Source organism: Rhipicephalus microplus, chromosome 5 (assembly GCF_043290135.1).
Source record: "Rhipicephalus microplus isolate Deutch F79 chromosome 5, USDA_Rmic, whole genome shotgun sequence".
NCBI classification, from domain to species: Eukaryota; Metazoa; Arthropoda; class Arachnida; order Ixodida; family Ixodidae; genus Rhipicephalus; species Rhipicephalus microplus.
In genome coordinates, this window is record NC_134704.1 from 34,660,208 (window position 1) to 34,677,162 (window position 16,955).

A 16,955-nucleotide genomic window follows, 5' to 3' on the forward strand; every position below is an offset into this window, starting at 1 on the left:
ACTTGTAGTGTTCACTAGATGGACAGACGGACGGGCGGACGCACGAATGGGCAGACAGACAAGCGGACGGACGGACGGCCGGACACACGGACGGACGGACGGATGAAAGCACGAACGGACGGAAGCAAGAACGAACGAACGGACGGACGGAAGCGCGGACGGACGCTTCACCCCACTCATCATCATTCTCTCCGTGGATATGCTGCGATTTTGTTTTCTATCTGTGTCGCACTGGCTCAACAAAATTTTCTTTAATTTGATACGTTAAAAAAGGCCCTCCAACACTATTCCAGCATGGTGGAAAAAAAAAAAAAAAACGCTGTCGACAGTCGAGACTCCCGGGAACGCGCGAGCCGCGAACATTACAGCGCTGCACGCGACCCGGAATTTGTAATGAATTCTCAAAATCAGCCCAAAATCGCTTTCTCTCCTCTCGACAAATGACGCCATAGGCCCAAGATCACCGTGTCCGAGGGCAAGAATACGCTCGGTCGTTACGGGGGCCGCCGCGGGAGACCGCCACTTGTCCAGAGGCGCGCGATCGCGATCGCACTGAAAAGCAATGCATTTTAAGAAGAGAAAAAAAGTGCTGCAGGTAACGAGGCGCGCGTGGCGTATTTTCTTCTCACGTGCCGTCCCTTCTTGCTTAGCTTCCGGCGCTTTCGTCGGGACGAGAAAAGAAAGCGATTGCAGCGTGCGACTAATCTTTGTGGAAATCCGCTCGCGCTGAACGCATTCTAATATTTTAACATTTTTTTTTTTTGCGGCGAATTCGTGAGGTGAGGAAACAGGCTCCTTTAGTGAATACATTCCATGGCCACTTGGAAAAGCGTTGCAGGGCTCCTTTAAGTGCGTGGCTCCCTCAGAAGACAATGTACTTCATTTTTACGGATTACGAACCTATTAGTCCCCAATAGACGCCGCCAACATCCCCGACGTCACGGCGACTGGTGCGGGAACTGCAAAAATGGCGCTCCAACCCGCACTTTCATTGAGCGCGCATCCACGCCATACCAAGCGTCTTCTGACGGAAAGCGTGAAACACTTGGTATGGTGAAAGGACAATTTACGGGTATACAATAAAAGTCGTTAGACTGATTGATTGATATGTGGGGTTTAACGTCCCAAAACCACCATATGATAATTGAGAGACGCCGTAGTGGAGGGTTCCGGAAATTTCGATCACCTGGCGTTCTTTAACGTACACCCAAATCTTAGTACACGGGCCTACAACATTTCCGCCTCCATCGGAAATGCAGCCGCCGCAGCCGGGATTCGAACCCGCGACCTGCGGGTCAGCAGCCGAGTACCTTAGCCACTAGACCACCGCAGCGGGGCAAAAAAAAAAGTCGTTAAACTCGAAAGTGTCCCTTTAAGACGGGTGCGCATGAGGTACCCAGGTTTCCGGAATAGGAGCACAAGCCAAAATTAATGTGAACGACACAAACCAATTCCGAAGCGCGGAAGCTTGGGCAAGTTGGTAGGACATAACTGAATGCAGGAACAGCGCAACCTAGAAGTAGTTACGTAGTTACGAAATAACTACTTCTAGGTTGCGCTGTTCCTGCATTCAGTTAAACCAATTCCGACAAGCAATGCTGAGAAATGAGGCCCCTTTCGTCTAGTGCTCAAAAAATTATCACACTATCTATATGCGGAGGATGAACCAACAGCTGACCGACTACTCACGTCCGCAATATGCTTAAAAAACTAAGCGGATGCTAGAATATTATGAAGCGAGTATTCACTAACCAATCCCAGCTCACATTGCCCTGCTTATCCCATTTATGCGCTTTACGAGGTTCAAGGGCACAAAAACGATAAGCAAAACGAGAGATGGAGATAAAGTTGGTTCGTGAATACGGAGCCTAAGGAACACGTTGGTACGGACGCATTTTTTAAATTTGTTTTATCCCGATTTCATATTTGGGTTTTCAGTTGACCATTTTGCGATGCGTGCAAGTGCGCAGGCCAACACAAAACAGTCAAAGCCACACACACAAGAAAGCCTTCTACATGTGAAGATGGGAGCCGACAAATACACCAATTGATCAATCAATCAATCAAGCAATCAATCAAGCAATCAAGCAAGCAATCAGTCAGTCAATTAATCAATCAACGAAAACTTCATTTGTATGACTAAATGGTCTTTAGAGCTAAAGGCTACTCTAGCTTTGCTGGGTCGATGAACGCCCTTATATTAGCACCATACGACGTTCCAAGCAGGAATATGCATGTCAAATTATATGTAATAACATACGTGAGCAATACCGTAACAGCTTCTGTAGAAGTATTAAAAAATGCGGAAACAAAATGTGGAATCAAAGCCATCTGGGCCCCACAATCGGCAGGAACAAACGTTTCAGCGGAGTGCATGTGCACGCACAGACAGTCACAATCGTGTTTGTGTGGTATACGTCAACCCAAATCATTAAGCGCTGAACTCATCTGCATTAAGAAGGCTACCTATACGAAGAGCAACGAGAGAGCGACGCAGGGAGTCTAAATCACGCCCTAATCAATTAACATCCGACCCGTCATTAATAAAAAAAAGGTCGATAAAAGTAAGGCCTCGTAGCACGCGACTATTACTTCACACCGGAGGAACGACGAAGAGTCGAAAATCTCTTCGCGCATCGCCTCGAAAGATTTAAGCGAGTCACGTCGTCTTTCCGTCCACGCGAAGTCACAAGAGCATCCGAGAAGGAAGCGCCCACGAATCGACCAGCGCGGCGGTTTTCTTTTCATTTCCCTCCCGAGTAATTAATCGTCCCTTCCCGAAGCTGCGGATGAGAACGACGTCGGGAGATTGTTTCTGTATACCAGCGCGCGAACAATCTGGCAGCCATTGCTGATTAGCATTCGGAGAAAAAACATTCGAACTCAACGAAGAAGAGCGAAACCATGCACTTGCTTGCCTGGTCTGGTCCGAGATAAACAGCGCCTTTATATATCTGCCATCTCCCTCCGAGTGCTTTTCTTCAATAAAAGTACTTTTCTTGCGCACGTCTGGGAACAAGGGGAGGGTATACGCACTAACCGGACAGAATGACTAATCATCATTCTTTTTTTGTTTGTTTCTTTTCGCTCTTTCCATCTCCTTGAGGGGCTAGTGCATATATACCGCATAATATCGCATTTAATACGATTCCGAATGCAATACAATGCACACTTCTTTTTTAAAGCCGCCAGAAAACAAGTGTAATTCTCGGTTTTAGCTAACATCAATCCAACGTAAACTGAAACCCAAATATGAGTTGTTTTTTTTTTTAACCGAAGCTCAAATATGATTCGACCAGCCGCATAGAATTGACATACTAAGTGATCCCGCGGGATTTTATACGAAGTAGGATTTGTATCAATTTCTGCAACATACGGTTTCTTTAATTCGACCCCAAGGAACGACATATCACGTTATTATTATGATTATTATTATTATTATTATTATTATTATTATTATTATTATTATTATTATTATTATTATTATTATTATTATTATTATTATTATTATTATTATTATTATTATTTGCATTTAGCGAACTCATCGGCATGCGGGCGCACCAAGGCCGGCAGTCGACCCCACGACTTCCCGGGCTCAGCAACAAATTGCCTTAGTTAGCACGAAGGTTAAAACCAAGATAAACTACGTTACTCAATGCGCGATGAAAATATGACGTGCCAAACTAAGAACCCCAGGTAAGGCACATCGTATACTATACGAAGGATTATGCGGTACTGCGGGCCAAGTGGCCATCGCCGGAGGGGCGTCACACCGGAAGCGGAAGTGAGATTTACAATACGTGAAGGCAGATCAGACAAAGGGAAATAAAAACCGGCAGAAAAAAAAATGAAAGGAAAAAGTGAGGTTCACAATATCTAACAGATCGGGAGCCGAGTACAAAGGCGGGTCCAGCGCTGAAGGCTAAACTTCTTACCAACCTTATAAACACAAGCTCTCAAACACCGAATGTGAAGCTACCAAAGCACAAATAAAACGCGAAAGCGTGGACGGTAGCGATCGTAGCAAGCTCGAAACAGATAAACGAATCGCAAACGACGAAGAAAAGTTCGAAAAAAAAAAGAGACCGCGAGAAGGAAAATCAATCAGCCTCCGAAGGTGGCTTCTCGACCGGAGCTCGAGAGAAGAGGTCGTCCCCGAGATAAAAATTTAATTACGCCCGAGCTGTCCCGCAAAATACGGTTCTCCTGGTATATATACCCTTTCTTTCGCGAGGCTCGCGCGCTGATCGCAAACGAAGGCTAATGATTACGTCCAGACGGAGAAACCTGTTCAACACTTCAGTACCGCAAACTGTGACGTGTCGCGAATACGCGTGAATGAATGATGCATATAAATCAGGAGTCTCAGACAGGCGGCCCACGAACATTTCACAGGCGGCCCGGCCCACACAACTCTGTCCTCCCAAAGTTTCTTTTTGTTTTGTTTTTTTGTAAGAGTATGTTCTTTGGCTACACCGACGTGACTGGTCTTAAGTATTTTTTTTTTTTCGTGAAGAGCCCCACGCGATCACTGGGTTGAAACACAACCACGAAACAAAAACTCTATACTTCGAATCGGAGACCCGGTTTTTGTCAGTCAGGAGATCTGCACCGACGTGTTTCTGATTGATATGAAGGGTTCAACGTCCCAAAACCACCATATGATTACGAGAGACGTCGTATAGTGGAGGGATCCGCAAATTTCAACCACCCGCGGTTCTTTAACTTGCACCCGAATCTGAGGCACACGGGCCTACATTTCCCGCCTCCATCGGAAACGCAGCCGCCGCAGCCGGGATTCGACCCCGCGACCCGAGGGTCAGCAGCCGAGTACCTCAGCCACTAGACCACCGCGGCGGGGCCCCGACGTGTTTCTGGAAACCTGACGCCACATCCCCTTCATAAAATAACCCATGTAAGAGATACAGAAAATACCTTCTTTCAAATGACGTTATAGCTGGTGAGAAGTTCGTGCCCCTTTGGCCTCCCTCCCCCTACTCCAACCTGCTTCGCCATCCCTGCGCTTGCGCGAATAAAATTCGTGACACCGGCCCGCTCTACGTAGCTGAGGCGAGTTTGGCACACCGAGTATGCATGCCAAATTTCAGCGAATAGAGATCACAGGAGCGGAAGAAGGCGAAGAATGGGGAAAAGCGATGAAGTAACTCTCTCTTGAGCGAAGATACCCCAAAACCCCACACTTGGGGGAATGGGGAAAAAGTTAAAGGGGCCCTGCAACACTTCTTGAGCATGGTCAGAAAACGCTGCCGATCGGTAGTAGAAGCTCCCGACAACACACGAGCCAAATATTATAGCGCAGCCCGCGGCCTGTATTTCACAATAAATTATCCAAGTCGGCTAAAGATAGCTTTCTCTTTCCTCGAAAAATCACGGAATTAAGCCCAGTAAGCCCATCTATCAGCCATTGGTTGATTTGAACATGGGGCGCTCGGTTGTTACAGAAATCGCCGCGAGAGGCCGTCCACGCGCGCGCGCTAGAGAGTCGCCGCACTGAAAGAGCCACGTATTGAAAGAAAAAAAGAAAAAAAGAAAAAAAAAGCTCAATGTCACGAGGCGCGAGTGACGTTTTTTCTTTGTCCCCTCCCATCCATCCCTGCTCAGCTTAAAGCGCTTTCGTCGGGTCGAGAGAAGAGAGTATTTGATTGCAGCGTGTGACAAATGTTTGTAGCTCCATTCGCACTGAACGGATTCTTAAAATTTTTGCGGCGTTCAATTTGTGAGGCAATACGCTTTTCCAGTGAATTAATTCTATGGTTACTCGAAAAAAAAGCGTTTCAGAGCCCCTTTAAAGACAGAGTCAGAGCGGAGTAGGTGGCTTGAGGAGCACTTGGGGAGCACGCCGATGGGCGCGTGAGTGAGTGAAGTACAGCGAATGAAAGTCGCAGAATCCCATGCGTTCACCTTGGACGACTCCCGAAGCCACATTTCTTTTTATTTCAGTCGCGCTCCCTTACGAATTGCAGGAATGGGGATCTTTACTAACATTCAACCACTACACTAGTGAGAATGGGAGGAGGCGCAAGCGACGCGTGCAGCCTCTTTAGTGGACACGTTCGAAAACGGCCGGGCCGTTACTATTCTAAGCAACAGCCACTGAGGTTAAGATAACAGTGTTTCGCCTCAAGGGCGAAACAATGAATGGGATAGCATTCAGTGTTTCGCCTCAAGGGCGAAACAATGAATGGGATAGCAACAAACCGCAATGTCGCTCGAAGAACGACAAGCAGCTCGAAACTTGTTGCGCGCTGTTCAAGCACGAAGGAGGCACGAAAAGTCCACACGCGGGACAAGCGCGAACTGTCACACGTCGACACTTGCAGCTCGCTGCTGAAACACAAAGAAGGACGCACGAAACGAGCGCACAGCTATACACAGGTCAAGCGCGAACTAACAACTGTCACAGTTGTTACTCCTTTGTGTTTGAGCAGCGCGCTGCAAGCGTCGACTAAGCGCAACCATGCTGCCGCTACTACGTTGGCCCATGTAGCTGGCAGCTAACTCTTTTCGAAATCATCCCCCCCCCCCTCACAAACCACTCCCCTCGCGAGATAAGCGCGCGCACGGGCGACCACGCCCTACAGGGCAAAGTATGAACGCGCACATCGCAACTACGACGAAAAGCGAAAAAACGAGCGGGTCGACCACGGTTAAGCTATATGAATAGCTCACCGTTAGTATGCTGAAAAACTTGATTGATTGATTGATTTGTGGGGTTTAACGTCCCAAAACCACCATTTGATTATGAGAGACGCCGTAGTGGAGTGCTCCGGAAATTTCGACCCCCTGGGGTTCTTTAACGTGCACCCAAATCTGAGTACACGGGCCTACAACATTTCCCGCCTCCATCGGAAATGCAGCCGCCGCAGCCGGGAATCGAACCCACGACCTGCGGGTCAGCAGCCGAGTACCTTAGCCACTAGACCACCGCGGCGGGACGCTGAAAAACTTGGCGCTACATCGCTGTGACACTAAAGAGAAACAACGACTTGGTATAAATTGACAAATTGTACTTGGAGAACTGTAATGCCACAAGTTTCACTATGATAGGTTCACTATTAGCGAAGAAAATCAAGGCTGAAGTTTCATTCTTAAATCTCGCGCCGATATATTCACGCCTGAGATCGAAAACTTCAAAATGCATTTCTCGTATTTTCGCGACATTGGCTCGATGAAATTTTTTGAAACTTCGTATGCTAGGTCTAAGACACCCACAGACGACAATGTACTTCGTTTTTATGAATTAGAAGCTACGTAGGATCGAGTAGACGCCTTGAAATATTTGACGTCACGGTGTTCAGTGTGGGGATCTCAAGGTGGCTTCCACACCCGAAATTTCTTTTCGCGCGTTTTCTCACTCGCCGCAACACTGTCGCCACAGTGCTGTTGATGTGGTTGCCCCTAGCACTGGTCACGTGACGAGAGGTCGAGAGTAAGGCTCGGCAGAAGAGGGAAGAACCAATGATGCGCAAAGTGCAGGTCAGTGAGGGGCTCCGTTCCCCACCGTCAAAACAGTCCAACAGCGAAGCAGTTACCCCTTGAAGAAGGGCGCTACCAAAAAAAAAAAAAAAGAAAAGCCAAATTAATTGTTACGTCATTGCGCACTGCTTGAAAGACGAATTGGGAGACGAGGAACCACACAAACCACTTCCTTCACTGTGGTTCCTTGTCTCCTACGTCTTTGCCTTTTAAGCGGAGCACAATAACGTACCAATTAATAAATACCAACTGGCCCAAGCAAGTACCCTTAGAAGCCAAGGAAATACAGAGAAAAAGTAGTGCCAGTACCTCGTTGTGAACCACATTCCAACGAGAAACTCATAAGCACGTTATGAGTTCCTCGCTAACTTAGGAACTCATAACGTTATGCTAAGTTAGGAACTCATAACCACGTTCCTAACTTAGCATAATCAATCAATCAATCAATCAATAAATAAATAAATAAATAAATAAATAAATCAATTTGTTATTCTCAACAAAAATGGGGTACAATGGGTAATATTTATACAGTTGAGACCCCGGAACTCAGCTCTAGTTGTGGAAGGGCTCCCTATGACAAATAATGTTACTTAAATCCGTGTACAAGGATTCTATATATAGGTGCATAGAGACCAAGAAAATCACTACACCATGTGCGAAACTAAGCTATGATCCATGCAGTATGTAAAAAATTATTTAAAAATAAAATCCACGTAAAAGATGTCCTATACGTACGTGCATGCAAAACAAAGAAAATTGTTATACAATGAGTAAAAGGAAACTATGTGCAACATGAAAGAAAATAACGTGAAAAACAAAGGAAAAGCAACAAAAGGCTGAATGAAACATAAAACACAAAAGAAAAGAAAGTTGTTTTTTTAGAGATTGCAGAGGAAGAGGTACTGGTGCAGTGAGTTAGAAAAATGCTGAATGGATGATAAAGTGATTTCTGTAGGAAGGGTATTCTAAAGACAGGCTGCAGTATATATAAAACGAAATGCCCTATAGTTTGTGCGTGCACGTGAAATCGCTAACAGCATTAACAAAAAGGAACGTGTTGAATAATGTGTTACGTGTTGATAAAATTGAACTAACGGACTGTGTATAATAGTTCTGAGAAATTTCTACGTAAGAGCAATGCGGAAAAGAATGCTATAATGCAGCGGTAAAGTATTAAATAAGGGGTAAGCAAAAGATTCAGTACGCCGGGAAAAAACAGATCATTTGCAGAATGTGAGCTACCCGAATTGGCTGTAACAATGTTGGATATGTAAGACCGTAGACTGAAATACAATATGACACATTTGATTAAAAAAAAAACTTCGGTAAAAGATCATAATGATGTGTAGTGGAAACAAATATCGTAGCTTATAAAACATTGGTATATTTTTCTAAATCTTCCTAGTTACATCATGCACATGATTGTGCCACGTCTGATGTTGATCTATGACTAAGCCTAATAATTATGATCACCAACCTTTTCTAGAGCAACTCCATTAAATATTGATTTTCCTTCGTTACTTAGTGCCATACCTTTGGCAGAAAAAATTATAAAACTAATTTTAGAAAGATTTTAAATTAATTCATTTATGTGTAACCAGTAAGAGAGCCTTTTAAGAGTGTGATTAACTTTTTGGTATAACTCTTTCTCAGTCTCAGCTGCTATGAATATTCTAAGAGAAGTTGTTGTTGGGCTAGTTGTTGGGCTATGAATATAATTGTGTCATCTGCGTATAGGACACATTCTTCCTGTATGTACGATGGGAGACCCGTTATGAGCACTACGAACAAAAAGGGACCTAATTTGACCCCTGTGGGACACCAACACAAGAAACAAAACAAAAAAAAAAGAACAAACAAGAAACTTGCAGAAAACTTAGCTGTAAAAGGGGAGCTGTGAAGGCTCGTGTGAGAAGGGGCAACGTCTTCACGGTTTGATAGCTTTTAACAGCATGGAACTTGCAGTACGATCTGAAGGCCGCGCTTGCGTCAAAGTGAAAGGCAACGCAATGCTTCAGTCTGGGTTGCTTGTCATTCTAGCATTGTGAAAGCTGATGTTTGCAGTCATAGAATGAGATATGATAATATTCAATACTGTGGGCATGACTTCATGCCTGCTGACTGATACTGGAAAGAGGGTGTTTACAGCACGATATACATAGCAAATAAAGCTTGAACCTTACTTTGTTGTTGTTGTCCATGCATTGCTATAGCTATAAATGTTTCGCCGTTGGGTGAAATTGCGGCTGTTTTCATTAAGCAAGGCAGAAGCAACAAAGCTCGCTGGGAGTGAGCCTGCCGAGGCATGCAGCCTTAATTTTCGTTACAGTACGCGAGACGGGAAAGGGGAGAGAGTCCTGTTAAAGACAGAATAGAAACAGGTAAGGTTGAGCAATGTTTGAATGAAAGACATCAACTGTCAGATGTTCTAAAAAAAAAAAAAGAGGACAACCCTCCTATGTTCATTTGCATGGCCTACAGCAAGACGACAGAATGGAACTCGCAACAGGAGGGGTAAATAGAAAGGTGAAAAATTACAAAAAGTAATGGAATTCCATGAGAATAGCAAACTGGTAGAAGATGCTGTCTTAGACTACGGCACATAAAAAAAAAAAAAACACTGCCCTTTCTTTACAGTGAACCAGAGTTATCAGTTCTGCTTATAATAAGCGAACCTGTTCTTTTTCTTTTTTGCTGGGTTGCTTGTAGCAATTTCCAGCAGCTTGTCGCATTTTTTAGGCCTGATTAGCTTTTTTCCTGTAAATATTGATATATATAAGAAATTTTTCCCATTTTATACCACCCCATCATGTTTCCCAAAAATGCGTTTGTCATTCACTAATTGCCCTTTTGATGATGCCTCTGTGAGTTGAGTGTTGAAGTGATACATACGCTGGTGCGGTCAACAAGGAACCTTATTTACGCACTGGGAAACGTGCATTCTATCGAATGGAGACTACCTCAGAGGCATTGTTAAAAAGTCAAAAGATGCACATATTTTCACTGTGCAAAATAATAAGGAAATTTTTGTCCACTCTCCTTTGTATTTGAGTCGCATTTTATCATAATTAAATTATTTTTAAGAATGAAAAGTTTCTTTAAATTTTCACTTTTTTGGGCTTCTTCGCGAAAGTCAGGTCACTTATTTTGGGCTTCCTTTGTCATGATTATTCTTTATGCTCATGATTATTCTTATGCATCTTATGCTTCCTTTATTCATGCATAATTAGCTTGGTAGCACCTGGCAACAATGATGTGAACACTCTGGGAAGAAAAAAAAAGTTCTTCATATTTTTTTTTTAGGGGTCCTGACTTTCCACATACGACTCTCTTTAAAGTAACACATGAACTTTCTTCGGAAGCCAGACCTAACCCCTTTCTTATATGTCCCAATGTCCTTGTCGCCGAGTCATCTACGTCAGCAGTGCACCGCAGGGGGCGGGAATCAAGGGTTTTAATTCCCCCCACCAGAGGTTGACCCCGCCCCCCCTCCTGTAAGTGCAGCCTTGTTTTCAAGTTGTCGCTTCAATCCAAGAAGTGGCTTGAGGGCGAAATTGCCCGATTTATTCTATTAAATATGCCGTATTCACATATATACCCCTATACTGAAAAGAGTAGAAACCGCATGCTCTGTGGCTCGAGCTGCATTCACTTTCAGTGAAGCAGCTTTGTGCAAAAAAAAAAAAAGTGCTTTCACGAGTCGTCAGTCTGAACGTTTTCATTTTATTCTTGGTGGAAGAGGGGCTGTGTAGAATGACAATGCCCTCTGTGACTGGGCTTCGGTGCACAGTGCATGTCACTTCAATATGTATTATATCTAGCAGCTCCACCAGCTGTGTATGCAATGCTACTTACATGTATGTTGCAAATGAGCAACATTTGCCACATATATTCGTAATACTTGTGTCCATGTGCTTCGAGTTGTCGATGAGTACACCCTCGCGCTGTCAAATGCTAGTTTCCTGGTTAGCTCAATTGGCAGAGCGACTGCCCCAGATAGGTGTTGGTCATGGTTCGAACCACATGCCAGGAAGAATTTTTCGGCAACTATGAGGCTTTCTTTCTGAAAAATCCACTTGAATTTCCTGGTGGCTTCATGCTACAAACGGGTGGTTGTCTTCTTTCCCTTTCATACGTGTATGTTCAGAACAAGAGTTCACAGTGTTGTTCACTGTTTATAACATTATCCGGTTCACACGGGCTAATCTACTGCACTGACTTGAATACATGCAAATACCTGGTTCACTTGGACGCTTCTAATCCAATTAGAGATTAAGATCTCAAGTGTCTAGATACCACTAAATTATCGGCTTCACAAGGCTTGATTTAATAGCTCTAAAGGTGTGATGTGACAAAGCTGCAAAGTAATAACATTAAGTTCGAGTTGCTTTAAATGTGCAACTTTCTTCAAATAAAAAAAGTCATGAAGCTAATATTATAGAAATGACAGGTAAGTTACTTCAATGGCCTTACTCGCTATAGAAGTGAAACACGTGGTGCCCATTTCGAGTTTTGATGCTGGTGGCAGTTTCGTTACTTTTTCACAAATACTTTAAATTATAGCGAACATGAACTGTGCCTATCATGTAACTTGTTTTCCTTTAAATAGCTGTCAGCAATAGGCACACTACTTGCCGAAAAACATTCTTTTTGCAAGACAAATGAGCTCCTCAAAACACGAAGTAAGAATGAAGGCAAACCTCTGTTGCCGCTACGGATGCTCTTTTAGATTTAAAGTCTTTCCAATTAGCGTCATTGTTGACGTGCAAATGGTGTATAATTCAAATTGGCAGGATGAAACCAAGTTAACTATCAATTCTCTAAAACAAAAAAAAAAAGGAAAGAAGTATTTCAGGCACCCTTGCCTTTCCAGATACATTGTGCGACTCTTGTTTTTCTTGCCTCATCACAATGCGTTAAGTTTGTTAAATATACAAACTTTCTCAGGAACTCTGAGCCCATCTTTACATGTCGCCACAACAAATATAACAATGAAAAACGCCAAGGAACATGCTTTTACTCCGTTCCAACCGTAGCCGTATCTTCTCAAGCACCAGATTCATCTGAAGGACTGTTGTTCCATGAGATCTTAAGTCGCATAAATTCTCTCATCTAAATTTATTGAACAAGTATTCAGTTCCTCTTGAAACAGATGCTCGCTAAATGTCGCTTTTGGATGTTCTTACACCCTGAAAATAAAACTGCAAGCACACCTACCCTAACTGATATCCTCAGTTCACTTCAGACCACCCGAAAATCCGTGATACATCAGTAGTAAAGACACATTACTAATGAACAATTTCGCCAAAAACGGTTACCCAAGGTTGTTTATTCAAACCAAAAACACAACGATGCAATCTTAGAAATGCAGCAACAGTATTCCCCTTATCAACACCATGACAGAAACGTATCACTCCCCCCCCCAGCGAGAAATTCTGGGTGCGCTAATGGTGGCACCCAAAAGAGAGTTAACCTGTCTCACTGTTGCGATTTACCACGTGATTTGTGATGATATGAGGTTGGGAAAAGACAACCTCATAACATTTCAGAATGAACACAAGCCTTCATGTATACATTACTTTTATAGGTCGCTACAAATGTGAAAGGATGTTTGACATTAGAGCCATAACTGCGGTCACATTAGCAATATGTCTCATTCATTTGTGTTATAGACTGCAATATATTTTACCTCCACAAGTTTTTTTCAGGAACAATTAGTGTACCTAGTGAATATCAAAGCAGTTTAAGTGAACAAATATGCAAATGAACAATAGCAAACCAATGCTTAATTTGGTACATATTATTGCTTACATATCATTTATACATGCTAAATTGTACCAACACCACACTTACAGAACACACAAATGTTCTTGACTTCATATCTAACCTGATCCAGGCTTCAAACCAGCTCTGGTAGTAGACAAGCTTCTCCATTTCTAATGCTTGTTAATGGCGCAGACATGATTTTACAAAATACTGTAGGTTAGAGTATATTATACTAACAAACTTGTGCATGTGCTGCTTGCTGTATAATGTTCAGTGATAGAATTTTTTCAGGAATTATGATCTGGAAAGGAATGGCATACTGTAAGGCACGCTGATAGCAGTCAATAATGTCTCCTCATTCTAACGTACTAAATTGTCGACTTCTAGGCCCTGGCTACAAGTAAAAAGAAAACAGAACACCACTACTGACAGTTCTATCCTAAGGGCAAAGCTTCGACTGTGATAATATGGTTTTGCATTATGCTGAGATGCCTAGATGGACTTTATGTTATGCTAAGTTACATGTGTGTGTGACTCACCGAATGCAGGCGCATCCTAGCCTTGACACGACCTCCACTGGTTGGGCGATGCATTCGGCCAGTACTAAGAAGAGCTGATGAACCATAAGCATGAGACCTCGCACTTGGGTAAGAGCACCCGATGCTGCATTTGGAGAAAAACAACACAACGCCATGACACAGCTTCCTTTTCCAAGCTTTCCCCTTTTGCCGCCATAATGAGAACTACCATAAAGAGTATGTTCAGCTGATGTCAATAATGCAATAATACCAACCAAAACAGATGCTGATGGGAAAAGTGATCTGGCCAAGTCTAAGTACTCTAGTAGATAATATTGTTATCATTCACAACTGTGGCAGATTGTTCAAAACCTAAATATAAAACTGCTTCATAAATATAACAGTATCATCAGCCCGAGGACAGGTCATTTATTGTGAAATTCAATTAATTAAATATCAATGAACACAATCAACAGGACTAGGAAAGCAATATTAGGTGTGGCCCCAAAGATGACTGAGCACATTCTGCTTTAAAAATTATAAATAAACTGAAGCATCCCTCATCTTCTAATCAATGTTAGAAGTCTATACTGAAAATACTCATTGTGTCGTGGAGCATATGCACCAACACTTATGCGCCTTCGGAAGAGAACGAAAAGCCCCGCACTCTGATTTCGCGAGGACCTGTGCTGCCTTTGCCAGACTTTGCCGTACGGCCATTTTCCGTTGCGACCTCGTTGCGACTCCTCTGGTTAAATAAACATCATCACATTTGGTGGAGGTTGCTGAGATCCCCAAGCAGACCTGGAGCTCTGCTCTCGCAAGTTGGCCGAGAGACCACCGCACAACATGACTGACGCAGTCGCCAACCAACCCATCCCAACAAAGCCAGCACCATCGGCTGCCACGTCTACCTGCCCTGGCGCTACCCATCAACGGGACCTAACAATCTTCAGCAGCAGTGGTGAGCAAGATGTCGAAGACTGGCTCTCCTTGTACGAACGCGTGAGCACCAGCAACAAGTGGGACGACGACTCTAAGCTCACTTATGTTATCTTTTACTTGGCTGACGTCGCTAAGCTTTGGTTTACCCACCGCGAAACCACCATCGCCAACTGGTCCACCTTTAAGACCCTCATGACCGAAGCGTTCGGCCGACCAAAGGTCTGCAAGCTCCGTGCTTACCAGTGTGTATGCCATCAAGCCCAGCAGCCTGACGAGACGTTTACTAGTTATATTGAGGATGTGCTCGACATCTGCAGGCATGTTAACCCATCTATGCCCGAAGAAGAGAAAATTCGACAGATTCTCAAGGGCATCGAGGATGGTGCATTCCAGATGTTGCTGGCGAAAAGCCCGACCACGATGGCAGTTCTCGTAAGCCTGTGCCAGAGCTTCGATGAATTGCGCCATCAGCGTTGAATCGCCCGACAGAGTGTCCCACCACCAGGTTCGATCTCGGCTGTTGCAATTTCAAATGACAAAGTTCGCTAAGGAACTCTGTCACACCAGATCAAAGACTTCATGAGGGAGGAAGTTGTCCGACAGCTTTCCCTGCTGCCGCATAGGAACGCGCCCACCTCAAGCCTGCCTTCGACACTGCAGCAGGCCATACCCACTGAAATTTGCGATGCTCTCCCTACGATTCCGGCCCCTTATCCATGCACTTTGGTACCTTCTGATCTCTCAACTGCCGGCTATGCACCACCTGCACCACCTTCACCTCTCAGCTACACAGCTGTGGTAGCCCTACCCTCACTGCATCCAGTCTCCTTATCGGCTCCACCTCCTCCGACCTCGCCTCCAGTTTACAGGCCCCCACCTCCCTTTTTCCGTCCATCTAATGAGTGGCGCACCCATGACAACCATCCTATCTGCTTCACATGTGGCATCGCTGGCCACATTGCACACTTCTGCCGCTGCCGTCCCACACCTGCGCACGCCTACTTTGGAACTCCTACCTATGCGCCGCAGCAGGCCACCACGTCTGCATATAAACAGAGGCATTCAGACTCGGATCGCCGCTCATCGACTGCTCGTTTCCCACCACTCGTTGCCGATCGCCATCGCCTATGCGTCGTTGACCACCTCCTGAGGAGCGAAACTAATAAATGCAGTTCCGGAGGCAAGAACTGCAACTTCTGCGCAATTCTCAAGGCCTCCTTTTTTGCCGCAAAATGTTGTTGATGTCAATGTTGAGGGAGTCCCCACACTAGTGTTGATTGACACTGAGGCCACCGTTTCTGTGATGAATGCAAAATTTTGTCGGAAACTGAAGAAAGTGACCACATCACTCTGTGGCATGGTGCTGTCCACGGCTAGCACGCAATGCATTCATCCCACGGCTATGTGTACGGCGTGCGTCGTCATCCAAGACGTTTTGTACATCGTCCAATTTTTTGTTCTACCATCTTGCTCTCATGACTTTATCCTGGATTGGGATTTCTTATCATGTCATGAAGCTATCATCGATTGTTCACGTGCGGAAGTGTCCCTTGTGCCAACATGTGAATTTCCATCACCCGACCATTCTCCTCTGCTCTGTAAACTCATCGCTGTAAACTCATCACCTTGCCTCTGGAAGCTTCAGTCCCTATTAGCATTTCACGTGTGTTGCAACCTGATGCCACGGTGGTGTTTAGGCCATCTCCGGTTTTTACTGAATGCAAGGGCACCCTTCTCCCATTTGCCGTACTTACAATTGCGTCTGGTTCCACAGTAATGCTGGTTACCAACCACTGCAACTACCCCATTGGCTTACTCCGTGGCGAAACCTTAGGATATGTACCACATGTCGACGATATCGATGATATTATTCTTCCCGACGAAACCCCGTGTCACATTGCCCAAATCACTCATGCGTCTGAGCCATCAAGTTCGTCAGCCTTGACATTGCTATTGACGCAGACCTTCCCCCTTCGCATCGCTGCCAACTTGTTCCTCTCCTTAACAAGTTTCGCTCTCCTTTCGATTTTCAAGAACCTGCTTTGGGCCGCACCACGACTGTCACTCGTACTATTGACACTGGCTCACACTCGCTTCTGCGACAGCGTCCTCACCGTGTTTCCACTGAAGAGCGCCGAGTCATTACGGAGCAAGTAGATGACATGCTTAAACGTGGAGTCATACAGCCTTCTTAAAGCGCTTGGTCGTCACCAGTGGTTCTGGTAAAGA

At 44.6% G+C, this 16,955-nt stretch overlaps 1 protein-coding gene across 3 annotated transcripts in view; it reads right to left on the minus strand.

The window, feature by feature from the left end:
- The window catches only part of LOC119173922 (brefeldin A-inhibited guanine nucleotide-exchange protein 3), a 94,294-nt gene that overhangs the window by 25,584 nt on the left and 51,755 nt on the right, over positions 1 to 16,955 (minus strand). For all 3 annotated transcript variants that reach the window (XM_075895187.1, XM_075895186.1, XM_075895188.1), the window contains one exon: positions 13,803 to 13,926. In XM_075895187.1, coding sequence (XP_075751302.1) covers positions 13,803 to 13,926 — 124 coding nt within the window. The remainder of the gene's footprint in view (positions 1 to 13,802; positions 13,927 to 16,955) is intronic.